The sequence below is a fragment of the Sitodiplosis mosellana genome, unplaced genomic scaffold (genome assembly GCF_009176505.1).
Source record: "Sitodiplosis mosellana isolate CC-2019 unplaced genomic scaffold, AAFC_SMos_1.0 Smas_scaffold_47, whole genome shotgun sequence".
NCBI lineage: Eukaryota > Metazoa > Arthropoda > Insecta > Diptera > Cecidomyiidae > Sitodiplosis > Sitodiplosis mosellana.
Window position 1 is genome coordinate 1400774 of NW_022595289.1, and position 22612 is coordinate 1423385.

Below are 22612 nucleotides of genomic sequence, written 5' to 3' on the forward strand. Positions count from 1 at the left end.
GGAAAAAATGGTTTGGTGTAAAAAGAAAAAAAAATCGCCTACTACTATTTCCTCTTCGTTTTATTTGAATTCCTTTCTGTATCTGGATGTAGACACAATAATTAGTTTACAAATTGTTACTTAATTAATTGGTCGAATTCTTTATCTAGAAAAATAGTCAATAAATTAGTTCATGTGGGCGTGAATTGAAATAACTCAGTCGCACAAAATGAACTTTGGCTGGCTTAGCGCAATCAAGTTTGGTGCACTAGACAACTCTATTCAGAACCACAACTAATATATCTTTTTTACGCATAGCCTACTATCATTCGAAAATCGGCATGAATTGATCCTAGAAGATAAGAAATAGTTGTTTTTTCAAATACTTATGAATAGTAATTGACGAAACCTTGTTCATTATTATTCTGACAAAAAGTCATATTTCATTTAACCTCCAGGAACTTTTTTCCATTTATATGGTACTTTATCATGGAAAATAAAAAATGAGTGATCTCTGCAAATACACTACCGTGCAAAAGTTTGGAACCACTAGGTATTTTTCATACAAATTGACCATTTTTGGTGGACTCATTAACATATTTCGGAAACACCTGCACTCTTGATATTTTGTGCATAGTTTCTACAACGTTTCAATAGTAAATCACAGAGGTTTCATCAAAAAATATTCACGTATTTAAAAAATATATCAATTTGAATTTGATCTGTTTTAATCTTCATACAAATTTGATCATTTTTCACACAGTACAAATTCAAATTGCTATATTTTTGAAATTCATGAATATTTTTTGATGAAACCTCTGTGTTTTACTATTGAAACGTTGTAGAAACTATGCACAAAATATCAAGAGTGCAGGTGTTTCCGAAATATGTTAATGAGTCCACCAAAAACGGTCAATTTGTATGAAAAATACCTAGTGGTTCCAAACTTTTGCACGATAGTGTAGTTGATATTGATTGTATTTATTTTTACGGAAAATAATCATTAAAAGTAATTTCTAACGATAGTTTTTATGGTGTGTTCCGACTGTTTTTCTGGTGACTATCACAATCATCAATCGAATAAAAAACTCTTAAATATATATCTTAAATATAGTCAAGTTTTACTTGAATAATGATGGAACGATGTTTAAAAATTTACATGGTTGTGTATCTCGAACACTTTCCCATTCGGTCGATAAAGACTTCAATCAGATTTGGCTTTGAGGAACAACAAATACTCAAACTCGTATTGGTTGACATTTGGAAATTTTTGGCGCAAAGATTCAGCCGTATCGTCTTTTGTGATCACAGTTTGATGTTTTTGCTGAACAGTACCTTGATCATTTGCTGTTTCCATCGTGTTTGTTTTGTTTCTAAGTGCTCTGTTGCTTCTACCGCTCTTCATAACCTCTTTCAGCGGGATGTCCAATTTTTCTTCTTTGATTTTGGTCAATCTAGGAACTGTCCAACGAGACACATCTATTTATTATCATATCATTGCAATACGTAATACAAAGGACTTACTGTTTGTCACATTTGTAATGGCTGCCGTTGGTTTGAGAAGTTCGATAGAATGTATTTGGACCATACTGCCAGGGTTCAAGCTGCTGCTACTTTTGCGTGTTGCATAGACCTTGCTTCCATTTGGTTGGGGCTTTTGGCATTGAGCATCATTCGAGTCAGTTTTTTCCACCTTGATTGAAATCGTCCGTCGTTTCGGCTGCAGTTCGGTCTGTCGTTTTCCATCACAATCGCAACAAATGTTCTCTGTTTGCTCGTTATTCTCATCTTCTTCGGAAAGCTCCATTGGAAAATAGTTTCGTTTGCATGAAACGCACTCGAGTTGATTTTTCAACGATTTTCTCGTTCGCAAATTAAATCGTCCCGTTGATTTGCTCATTTTTGCTTTAAAACTGGTGTTCAGAAGTACGAAAAAGTGAAAATCACGTCGATTGTGCTGTGGTTGCAAATGTGCTGTTGCATATACAAATCAACGGACAAATGTCACTTCCAATGTTTAATATGCTTTGATTGTATTGGTATCGCTTCCACCAATAACGGAATTCGCTGTATGTGTGCAACGCAGTAGAATATAACCTTTGTTCTAAATTCTCTTAGCCGAATGTATGAAAGAAATACAAATCTTTGACAGTTGTCGTCACAAGATACTTGGATGTTTATTTATTGCATTTACAACTTTCGAAAAGGAATACGCATTCTCTTACTATTTATTAGTTATTCGAATTTGTTGATTTATTTATTAATTGATTTATACGAGTTTTTCGACATCAACTTTCATAATGTGTCATTGGCTCTATGGTTGTAAATAACCTATGGAAATATGAGTGAGAGACACAAATAATTCATAATTTATTGATTATATTTTTATATATTCTCATGTTTGTTTCACTTACCAGGAAGTTTCATTCGCATGAAGATCCAAGTGGTGAAAAATGACAGCAAAATGAAAATGAAACCTAAAATAATAAATAAATAAATGAAAAATAAATGAAACCCTTAAATAAATGAATGGAATTTACCCATCGCGGTCAATAAAATGCGATTGAGTTTGGGCTTGCCGGGAGCGTGCGTTTGATCCATAATGATGAATCCCAGACCGCCGATCGTGAATAGGAAACTGCTGGCTAAACCCTCCATGATGTATTGACCATTGATGCGATAAGGCATGAATGCAACCTGTTGATTATAATTCACATTACACATTTATTCGAACATCTCTTAATTTATTCTTAGTAAGGTCTTACTGGTCTTGAGTGACCGTGTTCATCTGTTGTTGATCCGACCGACGGTGGTTCTACAATGACATCATAAATAATTCCTATTGGCAATAATGAGTTGATTTCATATTAATTTGTGTAACTGTGGAATAAATGGAATTAAATATCTTGGAATACTCGGTACATTACCTCCAGTAACCAAAAAGTACGACAGCAACACAAATGAGAATATGGTCATAGCCGATGGGGCATGAAACCATGACGGCTGCTTAATCTTCAAATTGGGAACTTCCAACACCAAAAATGGTAACGAGTAAATTGTCTCAAGCATTTTCACAATTTTATGGTGATAGAAATGATGATCTGAATCGATGCGACACAACAAGAAAGAACAACCAAAAAATGTAATTGTTTAGGCGGTGATTGACGTCGGCAAAAACTCATACAATCATTGGAAGCGAACGATGACAACCAAATGTCAATCGAATCTAAAGAAGTGCTAAACGTCCATTCACAATAACGATTATGGCACGTGAATCAATTCTGTTTCTCATTTCATTGCGACGGGAATTCTGAAAATTAACACATAATTCATGTCTAGTTAATTTATCCTTAGCGTTTGGAGTCAAATTTTTTCCTCAATAATACCACTTTAGTATAACGCTCTTGACGATTCCAACGCCCGACGATGAGTACTAACATCATATGACATATTGTACTAAAATAAATTCGTTGACTGTCACGTTCTCTTGGTCACATCGCAACAAAATTGCACATCTGTCAAAATCAACACGTCAGTCTAGAAGCGAACGTAAAAATGCTTAGCCCATTGTTTCCATGCCCAAAAAAACTAAATTTGCTTCATAAAACCCAATATCATTTGTTAAAGTGAAACTATAAAAAAATATTCTTGTAAAATGTGAACATTGTTGCGAAGAACGATTAAAAGAGCAAAAGTTGGTTAATGACAGCGAAATTATTTGAAAATGAAGCTAGACGTATACATGAAACTATGCGCGTTCATGGTATTGATGCTTAGCATTGGCAGGTATTGAAAAAATGGCAATCTAATTCAATTTACGATGTTTGTGTATTTTTCAATTAAATTCAATTGTGGTTCAAATGCTGATGAAAAGCTTAGCTCAAAATTTGATTTGACAAAAAAAAATTAACCAGTTTGCGTCGTACGTTGCTAGTCACATTTAGTGGAACTCCGAAAATGACTTCTTCCTGCCGTATCTCTTCACGTGAATCAAAAAGATGGTTCCAAATCGCAGTGTTCTTATAGATCATATTTCAAGCATACGATTCAATTATCGTTATTATTCAAAAAGAAAAAAAGATATCAATTACATCATTGTAATCAATTTGTTCAAACAAAAGAATAACAATTTACCTTTTCTGTTTATTTTCAGTGCATACGTTTCAGCTGTGATTCTTTCGTCAGATACTCTAAATGTGGAGCCAACCGTTGCTAGTACACAAGAAAATGTATTGCAAAAACCGAATATTTTACAAGAAAATGATGTTATCAATGAAGAATCAAGTGATTTCCACATTGGTCAAGAAAGAATAAAATTGAATTCAGAAGAAACAGTTCAAACAAGTGATAAAAGTGAACAAGATACTAATCTAGATGAGCTAGATATACCAAAAACGGAGACACAGCTTCCACAACCTATTGTAGGAGAAAACCCACAGCATGAACAAGATACATCAGGAGAGAAAATTTCCGACGACCATAATATGTAAGTATGATACAGTGAAAGAGAAAATACCGTACAAAAAGTGTTGCGATTGAGAATCATCGTTTTGGTTTTCCACTAAAAGAAAAGTTGATATTTTTCGGAGCAAATCGGTCGGTAGCGTGAAATAATGATGAAATGAAAAGTCAAAACCAAAGTACTTGACACTAAATCTGACAAGCAAATGCGTTGCCGTACCGTATCATGTTATTTTTAGCCAGAAAACTGGAATCAGAATTCAGTGATAACCCACGATGTCTTTTCCAAAGAAATGTAATAGTTGGCATTTCTGATGCCGTATGTTATGACACCCAATCGCTGCAAAGCCGTCTTTTGAGCACTCCAGTCAACGTGTTTTTGAATTTATTTTCATATTTTCTCGTGGGCGTATAATTCTGTGTTTTCTATTTCGGACAGAGCAGACATACTGAGTCAATTCGTACGATTGCTTTATTTAGCACGAACATATTGCTCGATTGTTAATTTCCTGGCATTCATCAATTTCTGCTGAAACCAATACTTCTTTGCGGCAATGCGTTTTTTGATTGACGATGAATATACAATTTCTCATGTTTTCTCACCACTTGATTATCTCACTGATTAGTTGTTTATCAACGCCAAGGAATATTATTAAGGTAGGATACGTCACGGTAAAAACCGTTTAACCGAAAAGATATTTTATCGAATAATGAATTGGCGAAAAGTGTATCAAAAAGACAAACTGAAATTGCTATCTAATTTTGCGCTTCGTCATCCTTTATCATTAGATCAATGCTACGCAAAAACAGTTGCATTGTCGCAATCGATCTATTTAATGAATGAAAATCATTAATGTGTCGCAACTTGTGAAATTTTCTTATTTTGTATCGGCTGATGATAATGATAAGAGACAGTGCAGGATAGTGAGAAATAGAAATAGATTTATATATAACTGTTAGGCAACAAGTCATTCACATCCAACGAATAATATGTTATAATTTGCAGTGTGTGGGATTGACATAGCGAAATTCATTTTGATTACTTCCTTTCATAGATCGATTACCAACAAGCAACTGGTTTCAGTTGAGTTAAGCCGTTCATGCAAAAATTGTCAGCGGCGAGCGAAATAAATTCATTTTACCGAAAAAGGAATATTTAATCATTGAAAGTGAAAAGAAGCTTGTCAACAGAAACTGGTTTGGCATAAAATTCGCTTCGAATGCAGCCGGCACTTTTCTATTGAGCGCATTTGTGAAATAAAACACAGTCGGTTCGCCTATACGCTACTTTCCAAGCCAAGTGTTCCAATCTATTTAAATTGAAAAGTACAAGCGACACACAATGAAGAGTCGCGAACTTACGAAAGAGAACACAACAAATGAACGGTAGTCGTATGTCCGCTTTACATATACATACGAACGCCCCGTTTTATTATCAGAACATGTGAATGACTCGTCATAGGCCGCGTCAGCGAAAATGCTTCTGAAACGAAATTCATCGTCGTGTTTCTTTTTATCTTAAGTGAACGGCGTAAACGAAACATATGAACACATTTTTTATTTCTATAACACCGAATTCTTTCATGGCACAGCGACACTCAGAGTAGTTGTTGTTGATTTTACAAAGGAATCGGTTGTGTTTGTTTCTGTGAGAAATCAAACAAACGATTAGAATTAAATTCCGGTTAATATTTTTGAAAAGTTTCGGAACATACGCGAACGTACATATTACAAGTTCATCAGATAAAATCATCGTCGCAATACTTGGCGCTCTCATGATTATTTGTCATGCGTCGAGAAGAATTACGTTTTACGCTATTAATCGCGGTTTAAATGATCGTTTCGTTTAGAATGTGATAACATAAATGTATTGCCTTTATATTTAGCGTGTGTTAACGTCACAAGTTGAATGATTCGAAGTGTTAATTACGAGTAAACAATGTAAATTTTTGCTTAATTAATGAAAAATTTATGCGCAAAGGGAAAGAAATTCAGAAAAACAGATACAGAGATGACAATGTATGCTTCGACGTTCTGCTAGTAAATAAAACCATACCAAAATATCACGAGAAGCATATATTCCAAAAATATACATGTGATTAGTGCCAGTAAAATGCATTTTTGGTTTTTTCTTCCTTCTTTTTTGTGAATAAATGATACCAATGTGCTACTGCTGTGTTCTGATTCTCCGCCATTTATAACTTATATTCCCCGCGACTTACAAAGCAACTCCAAATCAGTATTTATTTATACACTACTATCTTTCGAAATAGTATAACAAAAACTAATTAATTCACTGATATTATGTATGAAAGCAGAGAAAAACACATGAACTGTAATATGCTGCTTTATCAAATGCGTTAAGTGTGCGTAAAGGCCGGAGTATAATTCGGTTCTTCTTTGAGTTCACGTATTGTCAACTAGCGAACAACAAGAACATACAAATGATTTTGTGATCCCAGGTCAAGCGAGTGCACAGTGCACACACTGCATATGTGATTGAAGAACCACCATAATGCATTTATATTATTTATTACCCGCAGTGTCATTCATTTTTTACTTATCCATTTTGTATGACCCATCCGATGAATGGCTCAATATTTTCGACAACTGTCATATCATTCTGTCATATCATTCGACCTGCGTTTAAATAATGTTACAATTAGTTTAAAAACATTTTACTTGAAGAAAAATCTTGGACCAATTAAGTTTGCCGTTTTGTTTTCACCAACTAAAATTCACAATCTTGCTAAGCTTATGATATGATTTAATGATTTTTTTACAATTATTTCGTATGAACTAATTGTTTTTCATAAGGTGATTGGTTGTGGGTGAATTCGTATTATTTCAATACTCCAATGAAACAGTATGGAGAAATAAATGGATTTGAAACAACACTCTAAATGGCAATTAGTTCATACGAAATAATTATAAAAAAATCATAAAAATTGCTGTCCGGCAAAATGACAGCGTTTACTACGGTTCACAGCATCTTCGAAAAATGCGTGAGTTGTAGTAAAAAACCCGAATGAAACCAGTGACGAAATAAGTCACTTCATTGACCAAAAACAAAAAACAGTTGCTAGCGCTCTGTTCAACTCGAAAAATGACGTGGCAAAAGAACGGGCGGCGATAGCTTAGCGGTTAGAGAAGTGGACCGGCAATCCAAAGACCTGTGGTTCGAATCCGCAGTCGCCTCAAAATCTTTTCTTTAAAATAAAGAAATGATTTAACTCGTTCGCCTGCCTAGTCATTTAGAGTGTTGTTTCAAATCGATTTTCATTGATTTACAAAATGGTTGAAAGCCGTTCTCAATACTGTTTCATTGGAGTATTGAAATAATACAATATGATTTAAAATGAAAGTACATACATCGTAACACAGTGAATTCCAAGCGCTACTTTATTACTAAATGCTGCAATACATGCAACAATAAAATTGATTTAATGGTTTTTGATCAAAACATTGCGATAACAAAATGGAGAAAACTTAATTTACTCTCGTATTATTTTTTTTGCTGTATTCATCGTGTAAAGTGAAAAAAATGAGTTTCAAATCGATAAAATGAAAAATCAATTGAACATTAAAAATGTTTTCTAAACTTTCGCAATTAAAAAATTCTCTTCTTTTTTTCTTGGTATTAATTTGAATTATTGAAACCATTTGAAATGGTACGTTCTCAAAATTGTGATTTTTTTCTTATTTCGATCACTTATTCTGACTGCTTACTGTATACAATATACATTATTTAAATTATTTGATTCCTTGAATCACGATGCCATTTGACAGAATCAGTTGAACCTTTCGACGAAATGTAAAAAAAAAAATTAATGAACTGTCAAGGCCATAATCTAAACAGTCGCATTAGGGCACAATGTTCCGTTGAATTTATATTTTTTTATCTGTGTTGATGATAGCTGAGGCTGACACAATTTGTCATATATGACAAAAATTTAGGTGCAAAACGACCCACAGTCTAAGGAGTCCAAGGAACTTACCATTTGATCGTAGTCTCTTTTGATAATCGGTAATCAAGTTGCTGATAAAATCAAATTGTCGTCGTGTGCTTAATGTATCAGACGGTATGACTTGCAAATGCAACTACCACATATGATAATACTCGAATAAAATGAATAATTTACATTGCCTGCGATAAAATTTAAGCAAACAAATGCGCATGTAAGCTGATTGCCTAGCAACCCATGAAGTTTATTTAATTTTCAGGTTCACTTTGTCACAAGCATTAAGTTAAAGTTTGAACAACGAATCCAATAATTAAGTTTGATCTTTAATGTGATTCGGAGCAGTTACCTACAATAGCGAAACCATAGAAAAAAAGAATAATCGAGACAAAAATGGAAGATAACGTTATTCAACCGGCTGAATACGATATTTACATAAACAGTATAAAAAAGTTTCAAGTAAACGAGATCGGAACTGGCGAATGGTTTGAAACGCACGAATTTCTCATAAAGTTCAACCAACAAGCAACAATTGAGGCGTCAACGTTTCGCGAGGAATTGGTTAAGGAGTTGTTTGTTTTAAATGAGAAACTTGAAATTTTGGTACACGAAGCGTATTGCGTTTTAATTTGGCGCACGAAAATTCTACCGAAATTAGCGGTGAACGAATGTGACACGAATTCAACATTCATTCTCTATTCGGTACTTTATCATGAGGCTGTCGCGATATCGTTGCTGGAGATATTATTGTATCATGAAAATGGATGCCAGGCGCTCGGCGACACTGCAATCGATTTAATCGATTACTGCGCACAAGCGATCGTTCAGCTTATCGCATTAACTCATTTAAAACATGTGCAAGAAAATGTTGATCCGAAGAAAGTGAACACAGAAAATGCTAGCGAAGAATTGGAACGACAAAAGGAAGATCTATTGTATAAGATTGGCCTACGTTGTTTAACAATTCTAAGTTTTATCGCCGACAAAATTGACACAATGCCAATCAGCATAGTAAGACGTATGGTGGTGACACATGACGTTCCGTGTTTGTTGAGCGAAGTTTTGAATGCACAACCATGGATACGCAATGTAAACGGCGTAGAAAAATATATCGATGACAAATGGATTTCAATCAATGATATCGATGTGGTCAAAGTAACCAAAGTCGAAGCTCACGTCTGGTTCTGTTTACGACAACTTTTATTCAGTAAAGAAGCAATGAGTTTCTATGAAATCAACCAATTTCGCCAGAGGGAGATTTCCAAATGTCAAGAATTCCTAAGCGTAAATTTACTGGACCAATTGCCACCGTTGGCCGACTTAAAGCATCGACTGTGTACGCTATCGCTGGGTGATTCAAGTGTTAGATCTGCCAATATAATCTTAGAAGAAATACCAGAGATCAAAAATCAAATTTTAATCAATGCAAAAAATGTCGGCTACAAGCAAATAGTTGAGAATCACATTGAACGATTCTTCAAATTGGACGCATCAGAGCTGGTCAATATTGCAAAACGCCTAAGCGACACGTACAACATTGAACTGTTCGAGAAATTGGACGAACAAACACGAAAAAAACAAAGCGATGAGCATTATTGCGCCGAATGTTGTGTCATGGCATTTAAAAAATGTTCGAATTGTCAACGATCATATTATTGTTCCAGAGAATGCCAAATTAAAAACTGGCCCATTCACAAAAAAATCTGCCGAACAAAATAAGGAAATTTCAGTGAATAATTTGATGTATATATTAGTAGCCTCGCTTATGTTAATGACATTGACGAACCCGAAATATAAAATGCTAAGTCAAAGTCACGCGATCTCTTGATAAATATGTGTTAGAGCGAAGGTCTCTTATCGGATCGTAATAATAATGATAATATGGCGGCTTTATTAGGTGATTGTAAAATCTAAACTATTATCGTGCTTTAAAGGAAAAATCCCTACAATTGAACTCAGCTAAAATGAACTGAACAGTGCACATTGGTGTTAATACATTCCATACGATTTCTTTTGTTTCATTTCTTTTCAACAGAAAAAACTAAAGTTACCATATACGATGATAACACGTATCGTGATTAATTCTCGAAAAATACGGATTGCGCGATAAACATTTGTGAAATAGATATTCATTTGTATTGTTTCGGAATAAATATTTACAAGACATACATGCATCTCATCGACAAATGCTTTCGAAAAAAGTCTTTCAAAATGAAAACAATCACCGTATTACTTTCAATATGTTGGACATTGTGGTTTTCCCACATATTTGCCATATCAGCTTGGCTTAATCGGTAAGTGCTCATGTCCCTACGGATTTCGGCTAAAGTCATCATTCATTTAATATAGTATTGCACACATCATATGCCTGATTTTTTCCTCGAAAATTCTTCTGAAAATGATGAAATACTTAATTCGCACACTTTTTGTACGAGAATACAATATGGCGATTTATTTTCAATCCTTAGGATTCTTGCTAAATTAAATTATTTTGTTTTTTTTTTCTTCAGAACTCCAAACTTTCCGGCATCTGTATCAATTTCCGTGGAAGATGCGTCCAAAGATATTTTAGTGGGAGATATCGAAAATGTTATAGCAGACGACAAAAATGATTCCAGCGTGTTACAAAATTCAAGTGTTCCACTGACAACATCCAGCAACGAGGATGAGTTGATGCGGCAAATTGAATCACCAATTGAAGGAACAAAATCAGATGTCAATAAAACCGAGTCTGATGGCGATAACAGCACCTCAGTGGAGAAAGATGAATTGAATTTGACGGAGGAGAATCAAATTCCAGTATTTTCCGAATGGGCACAAAAACGATTGGAAGAAGTGGAAAAAGAGGTGGAACAGGAGGCTGTAAACACTTCAACAATGAAGAAGAATGCACCGGCAGCCAATAAGCAGCCAGTACTTAAATTGAAAAATCTAAAAAATTATGCATCGCCAGTTTGCGGGGCCAAAATTATTGCGGCAAATATCGAATCATCGGGCACGAGCTATGTGCTCACATCAACGAGAGACGAGTACTTGCTCAGCCCGTGTAAAAGTCGAATTTGGTTCGTGGTTGAACTGTGTGAGGCCATTCAAGCTGAACGCATTGATTTGGCCAACTATGAACTCTTCTCGTCATCACCCAAAAACTTTTCGGTTGCAGTGAGCAGTAGATTTCCAACGCGGGATTGGTCCAATGTCGGGCGATTTGTGGCCAAAGATGAGAGATATATTCAAAGCTTTGACTTGTTTCCACATCTTTTTGGCAAGTATGTGAGAGTTGATGTTCACTCTCACTACAATTCCGAGCACTTTTGTCCAATTTCGTTGTTTCGTGTTTATGGCACATCGGAATTCGAAGCATTCGAAACGGAAAACCGACAACATCCAATCGATGACATAGACGATGATGACGAGGATGATCAGGAGTCAGATGCCAACAAAAGTAAAACGAACATATTTAAATCTGCCAGCGATGCTGTTATGTCAATCGTTGACACCGTTAAAAAGGCGGCATCTTTTGTGAAACCAAATGGAAACAAAACCACCGATAATGATTCACAGCATGCTTCGAATCAGAATCTATCGAATGACAACTGCATATCACCGAATCACGCAATCTACTGCGAAAATTGTTCGGATGGCATGACACGTGAAGTGACGGCGCTAATTGAATGCAAACAAAATCTGTTGAAGCGGCTATTGGACATTAGCATAATTAGAAATAGTTTATACAAATCACAAATTTGTAACACATTAATTGGTTTGGATTTAAATATAAATTGTAGTGAACCAATAGACATCAATAGCACGACTTCAAAACAATTGATCGATTTGCAAATGGAGTATATCATCCATTTGTTCTCTAATAAATACATCGCGGCGATGTGCAATTTACTGGCAGCAAATGACAGAAAAAATGCATGGAATTCTACGATACCGCTTAGCTCTGATCCACCAATCAACATTACAATCGATCGAAAGGCTAGCGATCCAATTTTACAGGGTGAGCACGCAATCAAGGCAATGCCACCAGCTCTAGAATCTGAGCAGACTGATCAAGTGATCAAAAGTTCATCACAAGAAGACAATGCGGAGAACAAATCGCCACCAGAGCACCAGTCTTCAAGTGGCTCCCCTGCCGATAGCTCAGAGAACATGAGCCAAGAAACTCAAGAACCGAATGAAAATATTGTTGAAAATAGTGAGAAGGAAGTGGTGGAGATAACAACACCGTTGCCAACTGTTGAAAGCAGTGAAGAGATCATCGACAAAGGACAGAACATATTCAACGTCGTTGATTCTGCTGAAGCAAGCACCGAGTCTCAAACTATAATGGCTGAAAGTTCATCCACAGAACCAACGAAAACCGTGGGCACTGAACAAGAAACACCACCTTCCGTTATAATACTTCCGGAAACTACAACTCCCACACCCAATGATTTGAATGACGCCAGCGAAGAGCAAGCAGCAAACGGATGGACAAATGCACCGCAATTCGGCCAGAAATTGCACAGCGAAAGTGTATTTTTACGGCTATCGAATCGTGTAAAGGTAAGCAAAATTGATAACGCGTTTCGAATTCCGTTGAACATTCGCATTTGTTCCATAGAATAGTACAAATTTTGAGGCAGCGCTCGAATGATCGATGGAACTCTCTTGAATTTCAAAGCATAGCTTCTATATTCCATTTCTAATGAATCATTTTTATCCCACGCACATAGGCTTTAGAGAGAAATATGTCACTATCGGGTCAGTACTTAGAAGAGCTGAGCCGTCGTTACAAGAAGCAAGTAGAAGAGCTGCAAATGTCGTTCGCAAAAACATTGGTCAACATTGAAGAGCAAAGTCGACGAAATTTAGAGCGTAAAGAAGAACTGTTCGAGCAAAACCAAAAACTTCGCAACGATTTGGAAATTTTAACCGAGCGAATTTTCTCATGGCGAAACATAATAATATGTGGTGCATGTTTCACTTGTGTACAACTTCTGATATTTCATTTGATATTAAAAATTTGGGGTCAGAAATATGGGCTGGGTCGCAATGGATCAAACGAAGTGAGTGCAGAGGTTCAATCCAGCAATGAAACACTCACGAGGAAGCGTAAATCCGGTAATGTTCCGATGAAATTTCGACGAAAATCGGCTGAAGAAAAACGTGAACGAACTCTATCCGAGTCATCGTCGTCCGCACTACAGCGCCGACCTAGCACCGAAGCGCTCAACATCACTGGAACCTATACCGAATTGCTGATTGATGACACCGCTTCTACGGATGTTGATTATCAAATTGCAGAGAAAAATCCTCAACACAACAAAAGCACCTCAAGCGAAAGTCATGATTTAAGTGGATATGTGAAAATTGAGGATCTGAAAGACCTGTACGATAAGCCAGGCGAGGAGGAATATGAGTTCTATGGCCCTGTACAGGAGCAGAAATATAATCAGTCCGGTTCACAGCAAATTGATGATTGTGGTGGTAACGGTGGTGGAAGTGAAACCACGATGAATTCATCACTTGATAGTGTCACATCACATCCAAAGAAATCAAAAGCCCTCAAGAATAAAAACCGAAATCGAAGACTTTCATCGCCATTGTTTTTTAAGTCACCCTTTTCAAGCGGGTCTGCTCCTCAATCAACTGGATGGGAGTGGCATCGATCGAAAAAGCCACAGAACTCTAGTCAAACCAATAAGAAATCCAAATCGGAAAGTCCACCATCGCTCAAACAAAATGGTATCAACAATAACAACAATTCCACACCAACCACAAATAGTAGTAATCAAAATAGTGCGAGGAACGATACAACACGATCGTCAATCAGTTCATCAATCGATGATCGAAAATCATCGGGTAGTTTCAAACGAATTTTGAAGAAAATGTTTTAGGCAATTTCATAGAAAATGTGTGCATGTAAAACGTGTATGTGCACGTACACGTACATCCATCTCGCTCCACATATAGACTGCATTAGATGTGTTAACTTAGAGATGTAAGATTTTTTTTTTGTGAATGTACCACACATTGTTTTCTAGAAAACATCCATAAACTGTTATGATAGAATGTGGTTTATACTACACACTTGTTGTAATGTTCCGTTATCATTTTAGTGTTTTTAAAAGCGGAAAACTTAAATCGAGACCCCTATTTTAGAACGAGCGAGAGTGGAGAACAATCACGCAAAAGGAAACATTCGATAAAAATTTTGTTCCAAAAAAAAGTTATTGTAAACACATAACACTTAATTTATTGATATAGATCTTAAGCAACAAATAGTAGTGTTTTAATAAAAATTTAAAACAAAATTCTTTGAAAATTATATTTTCAATTGTTCTAAAAATTCTTCAATGTCGATTGTCTCGGATGAGTTTTGTTCATTTTTAAGTATGTCATTTATATGTTTGGCTGACTTTTGCATCGTTTCGTTCCATTTTTTAGCGTCGTACTCAGCATTCTGGCAATATAGAATCTCGTTTACATCTTCGTCAAGTTTGTAGGATACAACTGATTTGAATGTATTTCGAAGGTCGATCAGAACTTTGTCACGCAACTTTTCATCACGGCACACCAGATTCAGAACGAAAATACCTAGGTTTGTTTGAAGTTTAAATTGTTAAATTCTGATACAGAGGGTGAGAGAAAAGAGTTGAATCGACAGTTACCGTTATCACGAATACAGGCCTTCACAGTGTCCAATACATCTTTTTCTAAGAACTGAATCGGAGGACAACTCATGCCAACCGTGGGGTCTTTGCTGTCGACATCAAAAAGAATGGCTTTGAATGATTGTCCTAGAAGGAATGCATCATCATTAGTGGCGCAATGTCGGAACTATATGTAAAAATTGTTCCAAACCATTTTTCAGTGCTTTTTTTAGGAATCTAATACCGTCATCGATCACAACCTTCAAGCGATTGTCTTGAACTAAACCGAAAAAGTTGGTGGCAACAGTCAGCATTGAAGCATCGATATCCACGGCTGTTATATTTGTATCTCTGCAAATTTAAAAATAGAGTAATGGTAATGTTTTTCAGCCAATTTGATTTCTTCTTTAACTTACTTCAGAATGCGGTGAATGAACGTACAAAGACCACCTCCACCTAATCCAATAACAGCACAACTCGTATTTTTCTTTGATTTTGTGCCATTCAGTGCTTTGATGAAATCTACACCGAGAGTCATGAATAAGTGATGCTGACAAGCCAGATACGTTGGTTCAATGGTTTTATTCTCTATTTTCTTATCTTTCCCTTTTACTGAAATTGAAGTATTCAGAAAAGAATTGAAATGTTCATTCTATTTGTGTGTGACAATGTTTTTTCATAGGAAATCATGTTCTCACCAACTTTGACCAAGGCTTCCGATTGTATGACAAACTGATTACTAAGGAAAATCAGTCGTCGGAATATTTTATTGTCCGAACCTTTGATTTCTTCTACTATATAGTCTCCCGAAAGTTCACTCTTGCCTTGGAAAATAGTTTCACGTACGCCAACATCAGAGCCGAGGGACAAAAATGGAATCTGAATTCAAAAACAGACAGCGTACAAATGCCTCTGTGCAATTATATAGCCCATTTCCTTAGAAAATACCTGCTGGTTCTTCAAACCGCTTGGCGCAAAATTTCGAATACTACCACTCAGTTCGTCTTTGACATCATCCCACGACTTGTACTCGTGACCACGATGCATGGAAACAATCGCTAAACGATCATGTTTCGCCGACTGAAGAAGTTTCCTTCTCCCCGGTTCCGTTGAGAATAGCCATTCAGTCTCGCGGCCCTGAGGCACGATGAATGCCGCATACCGTCCATTTTCGCGACTCGGTTTTTGATCCAAAATATGGATTGTGTATCGAACCTTGCTATTCGAAGGTTCATATAAATCAATTGACACCTCATTCATATCTTAAAAAAAAAATTGGTAATCTCAGTATCGGCTGAATGAACAAAAAAAAATTAAATAATTCTCGTCATTTTACCTGCGATATTACTACGTGTCAAACCATTGCATACCAAAGCCGCCTTTTGTACCGATAAAACTGCTTCGACGACCTCTTCTGTACTATTTACCCGAATCTAAAAAAGGCTTAACTCATTATCTGTTGAATAAACATATATAGAAATCACCCAAACCATTTTGTCGCCGGCCATACAAACTTCCAAAACCATTGATGGCAGTTTTTGAAACTTTGTTATTATGGCCATAAATACTGGAAGCGATTTTTCGCCACTTTCTTCCGCAGTTTTCTCCTCGGCTTCAATGCAACGCACCACACGGAACATCCAATTATTCAAAGCGAATCGCTTTAGCAATCCTTCGATAATATGTTGCTGTAACAAAGAGATCGCAATATATCTGCCGCCAACTCGCAATACACGATCTATTTCTGACCAATATTTTTGCACATATTCATTGATCGCATCTGTTTCGTCGACATAAACTGCGTCGAGTGTGGCCTTATCTATGATGGCTGAAAATGTCCCGTCTTCAAATTCCTTCATATTACATGCATCAATTTGTAAGAACTTCAAATCCGGCCGAATGGTTCTATTTTGTGCCAACATTTGTTTCACAACCAGCTGCGATGTGTCGATATTCGTGATATTCCTACGGCAAATAAATAAGATTTATAGAAGGCCGATTTTGGAAAACATATTTACTTCATTTTGTTATGAATATCACTAACTTGTAACCGACATCGTATAGATCTAGGCTCAATTTAGAATTACCGCAGCCGACATTCAACACAGCATCCTTGGATTTGATATATTTGTGTAAATGAACACACAATTCTGGATATTCGCCGTACCTTTCAAATGAGATAGGTTTTAGTGTTATGATACACTCGAATTAAAATTGGATTTAAATACCATTCAAAAGATGCCTTTCCTCTTTTTTGAAAGAAAGAATTCCAATATTCAGTTTGCGTGAAGTCTTGACGTGTTTTCGGCAGCAGACTCATTCTTAATCTTCTATTTTATTCCTTTGTTATTATGTGCGAAGAGTTCGTATCGGCAAAGCCAATGTTTACAACCAAAACTTCATAGAACAAACGCTGCACGTGTGGCTACGAAGTGACGTTTGGGTGTCAATTTTAGTGACGATTTGACATTTCGACCAAGCAATTTTTAAACAATATTCGATATCAAACGACTAATGTTAATCAGAGTGCAAAAAACAAATATCGCAATTTATTAATTCATTGGAATAACAACATGCTTAACTTAAATATGAATAAATCTAATTTTTGGAATGTCGTTTGTTGCGCAACAGTCGTAATTGAAGATTACACTGTATCAATTCTTCAGCTTGATCGATTTCATTCATGGTGTGTACTTGTAGAACTGGAACATGAGTCGTTTTGAATCGTTTAACGTCTTCTAGTATAGCGGTTTCGTTAAGCTGACAATAATCGCTCGGAATATCTTTGAGATCGAAAAGTTGGTTGCTACTGTTACAGCTGTTGCTGTTGCCATCGGTGAAGACCAAATATTTCATGCGTAGGTTTATCATCATTTCCACTATTGTAATAGGTACTGCTGCTGTGACTGGCGCGTCTTTATGCAAAAATGCCGTTTCTCCATGAACTTCGTAGAATGCACCATTGATCAAGCCCCGAAACGATGACAAATCTCCTGGATTCGAACGGTAAGACGTTGGTAGTAGACGAATTTCTACGGCACCCGTCTTTATACAGTAGTTTCTATCGAAGCAGCTCAATGAAATGTTTTGTAAGTAGCACAGATTATCACGACGACACAATTTCCCAATTACCGCACATTTTCCGTAGTGAAAGTCAAATGGTGATTTATGAAAGATGAGCTCCTCCACTAAGAAATCCTTAAATAACTTGCAGTGGACTGGCAAATGTAAAATTTGTGATGCCATCGAAATAACTATTTCAGAAAACCGTTCATCAATTTCTGTCATATTTGTACAAATTTTTCTTTAGCCCGAAAAGAGTCATGTATTGCTTTGGGCAGCGTTCCCATAGTGAGAGTGTAGCCCGAATCACACACATACCGATGCAAATGTTCGTTTGAAAGTTTGAACGCAGTGTAAATAGGCGCAAAGTAGCCGTTTATGAGTGACAGATAGACGCTTGACACCAATTTAAAGTTATTGTTCTTGAAATCGTGACTAAATTCGATTCTAGATAGTAAAATATTCACTTAAAATTCTGCCGGATTAAATTAAACAGTCAAAAATGGCGATAAAAAAATTTAATTCTACTTGTAGTTCTATTTCAAGCAGCGATACATGTTTTAGCACCGAAGATGAAGCACATTTGCACTGCTTGTTGAAGGTTAGTATTCATATTCTTCTTTTTATTAAAAAAAAAAGTTCAATCAAATTGACACAATCTCTCCATTGGACTCGTTTTTCCTTCCAGGAAACCATTTTAAAATGTCAACCCGATGATTTTGTCGAAGAAGTGCAAGACATTCCACTCATGTTAACCATCTTGCATGAGGTCATAAACAAGTGTGATACAAACTCTGGTGAGTTGGATATGGTTGCAGCTCATAGAGCGGTGCGACATCAGTTTGATTGACAACTCAAATAAGAAAAAAATAATAATCGGTATCTCAATTTACAAGGGCCATTCGGGAAATCGGTTGAATTGATAGAAAAAATTATCTTGTCACTGAAAGATGAACAAGATATATTAAGAAAATTGCCCATTTTGCCCGTTTTGACGGATATTCTCTTGCGGTCGACACCATCCAGAAATGAATACGTTTTGAAACTGATTCAAGACGTTTCATTCGGTATCGTTATCAAAACATGCCAGCCATACATTGAGCGTCTTATAAAATTCTGCGTGAAACTATTGTGTGATGACACAGTCGAAGTGAGTATACGACTACAGATAGTCTTTAAAAAACTGATTTGATTTTATAATCTCTTCTATTTTTTTCACACAGTCCAATGACAAACTACAGAATGTGGCTTTATCAGTTTTGATTAATCTGTGCAGTAAAAATGCCATTTCGCTGAATATATTGGAAGAGCAAATAAATTTGATTGATTTGCAAAAGAAAATTCCACTCAAAACGTATGGCATATTGGTATGTATTGATATAAAATGGATGTGTTTTTATTTATGATATCACTACATTATATTGTTGATTTTCTTTAGACATGTAAAATGAATCTGATTTTAAATGAAGGCGGAAATATTCTTCGCGACTCGGACGTTCGCAATTTTCTGAAATTCACATCAAAGGAACTACATCGCATTCCGTAGGTTTAAAAATAATATGTTAGTGTTGCATAAAATGTGCCAAATAAATAAGTCTTAATTTTTTAGATCTTTGGACGAAAAATTGTTGAAGCATTTGATTGAGTTCATTCGAGAGATCGCGCAACGCTCGAACACAAAAGAAATTCTTCAAGAATACGATTTTAGTGCTGGAATTCAGGCTGCAATTATGGTGAATTGATTTGGTTGTTTTGCTCGAGGTTTTTTTAAGTAATATTATTTTGCGTTTGTTTTTTATTAGACTTTGGAGAACGTTACTGATAACCACAAAGTGCACGTTAATTCTCTATTTGAAATTATCAAAATTGTGACCATAGCCAAAAGTAAGTATTAGTTCATTTTGATTTTTTCGTTTGTCCAATTTTCGTTTTGTCTCTTCATTATTCGTAATTTTTTTTAGATAACTCACTCAAAAGCTTGGTCATAACCGTAATAAATTTTGGAATAAAACGACTCAGCAATTCCGCTTACCGCATTCAAGCGCTTGAAACGTTGGCTACGATTTTCAATAATGGTATATTCGCCCATATATTGTAATAGCAATGCGTGGAATTTTTCCACATATTTAAATACTGTTCTAATTGTTCATTATTTCCAGATGCAAAGATCAGTACAAACATCTTTGAACTCGAAGAAATGCAGGAGACATTAAAGGCGTTACTCTATAGCAACGAAAGGCATCCCACTATCGTATGTATTGTTTTTAAACGAAAATCACTATTGATCAGTTGTCTAAGAGCCATTGATTTTTTTGTGGGCTTGTAGATGGCCCCATTATTCAAGCTGCTCAATGTCCTGGCACAGAACTACAAATTGAACTTGATGAACAATCAAGTGGTGGACTCAATTTTTTCTCCATTACGCCAATTGGAAAGCTCCAGCTATTTTAAATTGCCCCTAGGCGATATAAATATGTATTTGGAATGTTTGGCAACACTATCTACATTGCTGGAGAACAATATTTTTGAAACCAAGTCGAATCTCTTTCAAGAAACCAATATTCAGTTTTTAGTTGCAATGTCTATTAAGCATGGAAACACAGGTAATTCAGAAATTTCTATAGTTTTGAACTCGATCAATATGTACTGTGTATGCCATATTGAAATGGTCAAACAGAATGGCGAATAACATGCGTCTTATTCTCCTTTTACCAATCTCAGATCAATGTTGTTTGGCTTTGTCGTTGATGAAACGATTTTCAAAGCAGAAGATTTCAGAGGTTTGTATGAAAAGTTTTAAGAATCCAATGTCCAGATAATAGTGGTATCATTCAAATTAAAATCCATTTTCAGATCATTTCGGCAAAGAGTAACGACAGCAATTTATTCGATCCACATTTGTTTTTACAAAACAATAAATCTACTACGGTAGGCATAGATCTCAGTAAGCAACTCGGAATCGAAAAAGTTAAAAATGTGTTTAAAAAAATCGAAACTGCCTGCGCAAATGAAAAGGTGATATTTCCATTTTTTTCTTCAAATGAACGTCCATAATATTTCTGCATATATTTTTCCATTCAGTTTGAAGTGCCCACATCTGATTTCATCGAATTGTATACCAATGAAATCACTATGCTAAAGCAAAAAATCGAAATATTAACAAAAAAATATGAAGATGTGTCCGATGAGGTAATGCTGAAAAATCGTTGTGGTGTTTGGTTTTTAATAAGAATTTATTCACGTTGTAATTTGTTCGCAGCTCGATCTTGTCAAAGGTAATAATTTACAGTTGGAAATCACATCGATGAAATGGTCTGAACTTGGTCAGAATCTACAAAAATCGGTTGAAACGTAAGATTCGCAGTGTCCTCTATCTATAAAAAGTATCTTGTTATACTCATGCTTGTCACACAAAATTTATTACAGACTTCGAAGTGATAACGAAAAGTTGAACACAATAGTGACATCGTTGAGATCACAAATCAAGTCATCTTTGGGTGAAAATGAGGAAGCCGTACGGAAACTGGCCCAAGAATCGAAAAAGAATAAAGAAATGGTGCGTAGGAACTTTATTTCGATTATTTTCAAAAGCAATTTTTAACATTTAATGTCGTCATTTTTGTCGATTGCAGGAAGTAAAAGTAACAACACTTGAAGAAGAGCTCAAAGACACCGAAGATATGCGTCAAACCATCTTATCACTGATGAGCAAGCGAAAGAAGACAAGTGGTAAAGATTCGTAACACTTGTTCTGAACTTTACCGTTGAACCTCGAATGCGATCAATTAAATAATAAGTAACGTAGGGAAAATCAGAGCAAAGGGTTGAATTAAAGAAACTGACAAATCGAACTTATTTTAGTCACATTCGAGTTTATTGGAAAATCTAAAATTTTCAGGAACAATTTGGTTCAGTTTTATAATAGTTAATAGGCCCTCAGAAATTGTAATGTCTTATGATTTTTTTTTTTTCTGTTAAGAATGTTAAGAATGATTATTACGAATGATCTTTCTTTTGTTTATACAGTGAATATGTTTTGAGGCTATGAGAATCAGTCTTTCGACATATGATATTTTTCTTTGAGAATAATGTCTTATGATTGAAAAATCTAAGTAGAACACTTAAAAGCGATGTATCTGAATGTCAACCTTTCTGTATTGTATGTTCGAAAGTTTTTTATAATAATTGTTTGAATAGAAATTGTATGCACAACAGCGAAATAAATTGTAGCTCATTGAACACTATTCTTTCAATTCTCTTCTTTTGATACACTATCGTTATTACCGCGGCGTATTATATAGTTCCCAAGTTACACTCACAGTTAAAATCACATGTAGACATTCTCCTCTGAAATGTTTTGCATCAACAATTGAACACAATTTTTATGATAATTTATCAATTTAATGCAATTTTAATATATGTATGAACTATGCTTCATAGTTTAAAAGAATGCAAAATGGTTTGCCCCAGTAATTTCACATTTGAGAGAGAGAGAGAGAGAAAGGG

The 22612-nt window shown here is 35.6% G+C and overlaps 5 protein-coding genes across 10 annotated transcripts; 2 read left to right on the plus strand and 3 right to left on the minus strand.

Annotated features, from left to right (window-relative positions):
• Window positions 1-42: 42 nt before the first annotated feature.
• On the minus strand, window positions 43-3192 carry LOC129569903 (putative oligosaccharyltransferase complex subunit CG9662). 3 transcript variants are annotated; one of them, XM_055449134.1, is made up of 6 exons: window positions 2907-3192; window positions 2745-2794; window positions 2520-2676; window positions 2394-2456; window positions 1504-2310; window positions 43-1440 (listed from the first exon to the last, which is right to left on the minus strand). In XM_055449134.1, the coding sequence occupies exons 1-5, from the start codon at window positions 3046-3048 to the stop codon at window positions 2294-2296; spliced, it is 429 nt and encodes a 142-aa protein (XP_055305109.1). In that variant the 5' UTR covers window positions 3049-3192; the 3' UTR covers window positions 43-1440; window positions 1504-2293. The 3 variants fall into 3 exon arrangements, with proteins under 3 accessions (XP_055305109.1, XP_055305107.1, XP_055305106.1); XM_055449132.1 differs by having other exon boundaries at window positions 2745-2818; window positions 2907-3185; XM_055449131.1 differs by lacking the exons at window positions 2394-2456; window positions 2520-2676; window positions 2745-2794; window positions 2907-3192 and having other exon boundaries at window positions 1504-2278.
• A 280-nt stretch (window positions 3193-3472) lies between these two features.
• Window positions 3473-14704, plus strand: LOC129569905 (SUN domain-containing ossification factor). Of its 4 annotated transcripts, none has more exons than XM_055449135.1 (4): window positions 3473-3765; window positions 4133-4465; window positions 10913-12953; window positions 13124-14704. In XM_055449135.1, exons 1-4 carry the CDS (start codon window positions 3704-3706, stop codon window positions 14285-14287), a joined length of 3600 nt encoding a protein of 1199 aa, XP_055305110.1. In that variant the 5' UTR covers window positions 3473-3703; the 3' UTR covers window positions 14288-14704. The 4 variants fall into 4 exon arrangements, 3 of the variants coding, with proteins under 3 accessions (XP_055305110.1, XP_055305111.1, XP_055305112.1); XM_055449136.1 differs by lacking the exon at window positions 3473-3765 and adding an exon at window positions 10438-10696 and having other exon boundaries at window positions 4330-10299; XM_055449137.1 differs by lacking the exons at window positions 3473-3765; window positions 4133-4465 and adding exons at window positions 5899-6381; window positions 10438-10696.
• Window positions 14603-17561, minus strand: LOC129569907 (eEF1A lysine and N-terminal methyltransferase homolog). Its single transcript, XM_055449139.1, has 10 exons — window positions 17272-17561; window positions 17088-17210; window positions 16534-17008; window positions 16380-16476; window positions 15992-16305; window positions 15742-15922; window positions 15460-15655; window positions 15255-15394; window positions 15062-15190; window positions 14603-14987 (listed from the first exon to the last, which is right to left on the minus strand). Exons 1-10 carry the CDS (start codon window positions 17361-17363, stop codon window positions 14716-14718), a joined length of 2019 nt encoding a protein of 672 aa, XP_055305114.1. The 5' UTR covers window positions 17364-17561; the 3' UTR covers window positions 14603-14715.
• LOC129569908 (uncharacterized) lies at window positions 17561-18321 on the minus strand. Its single transcript, XM_055449140.1, has one exon. The coding sequence runs from the start codon at window positions 18287-18289 to the stop codon at window positions 17642-17644; it is 648 nt and encodes a 215-aa protein (XP_055305115.1). The 5' UTR covers window positions 18290-18321; the 3' UTR covers window positions 17561-17641.
• A 37-nt stretch (window positions 18322-18358) lies between these two features.
• Window positions 18359-22350, plus strand: LOC129569906 (uncharacterized). The gene is made up of 16 exons (XM_055449138.1): window positions 18359-18707; window positions 18795-18903; window positions 19003-19256; window positions 19330-19473; window positions 19545-19648; window positions 19716-19839; window positions 19909-19990; window positions 20068-20181; window positions 20266-20357; window positions 20433-20709; window positions 20828-20886; window positions 20960-21121; window positions 21188-21295; window positions 21366-21457; window positions 21533-21662; window positions 21739-22350. The coding sequence occupies exons 1-16, from the start codon at window positions 18609-18611 to the stop codon at window positions 21847-21849; spliced, it is 2061 nt and encodes a 686-aa protein (XP_055305113.1). The 5' UTR covers window positions 18359-18608; the 3' UTR covers window positions 21850-22350.
• The last annotated feature ends 262 nt before the right edge of the window (window positions 22351-22612 follow it).

Excerpts from the sequence above, each read along its gene's own strand:
- LOC129569903 (XM_055449131.1), bottom strand. The coding sequence starts at position 1,879 with ATGAGCAAATCAACGGGACGATTTAATTTGCGAACGAGAAAATCGTTG. Across the intron at positions 1,441-1,503 it reads CATTACAAATGTGACAAACA|TTCCTAGATTGACCAAAATC; the intron begins GTAAGTCCTTTG and ends CTCGTTGGACAG.
- LOC129569905 (XM_055449135.1), top strand. The coding sequence starts at position 3,704 with ATGAAGCTAGACGTATACATGAAACTATGCGCGTTCATGGTATTGATG. Across the intron at positions 3,766-4,132 it reads TTGATGCTTAGCATTGGCAG|TGCATACGTTTCAGCTGTGA; the intron begins GTATTGAAAAAA and ends GTTTATTTTCAG. Across the intron at positions 12,954-13,123 it reads GGCTATCGAATCGTGTAAAG|GCTTTAGAGAGAAATATGTC; the intron begins GTAAGCAAAATT and ends CCACGCACATAG.
- LOC129569907 (XM_055449139.1), bottom strand. The coding sequence starts at position 17,363 with ATGAGTCTGCTGCCGAAAACACGTCAAGACTTCACGCAAACTGAATAT. Across the intron at positions 15,395-15,459 it reads TTCATTCACCGCATTCTGAA|AGATACAAATATAACAGCCG; the intron begins GTAAGTTAAAGA and ends TTAAATTTGCAG. Across the intron at positions 15,191-15,254 it reads AAAAAAAGCACTGAAAAATG|GACAATCATTCAAAGCCATT; the intron begins GTTTGGAACAAT and ends CATTCCTTCTAG.
- LOC129569906 (XM_055449138.1), top strand. The coding sequence starts at position 18,609 with ATGGCGATAAAAAAATTTAATTCTACTTGTAGTTCTATTTCAAGCAGC. Across the intron at positions 20,887-20,959 it reads CAAAGCAGAAGATTTCAGAG|ATCATTTCGGCAAAGAGTAA; the intron begins GTTTGTATGAAA and ends ATCCATTTTCAG. Across the intron at positions 21,663-21,738 it reads CGAAAAAGAATAAAGAAATG|GAAGTAAAAGTAACAACACT; the intron begins GTGCGTAGGAAC and ends TGTCGATTGCAG.
- LOC129569908 (XM_055449140.1), bottom strand. The coding sequence starts at position 18,289 with ATGGCATCACAAATTTTACATTTGCCAGTCCACTGCAAGTTATTTAAG.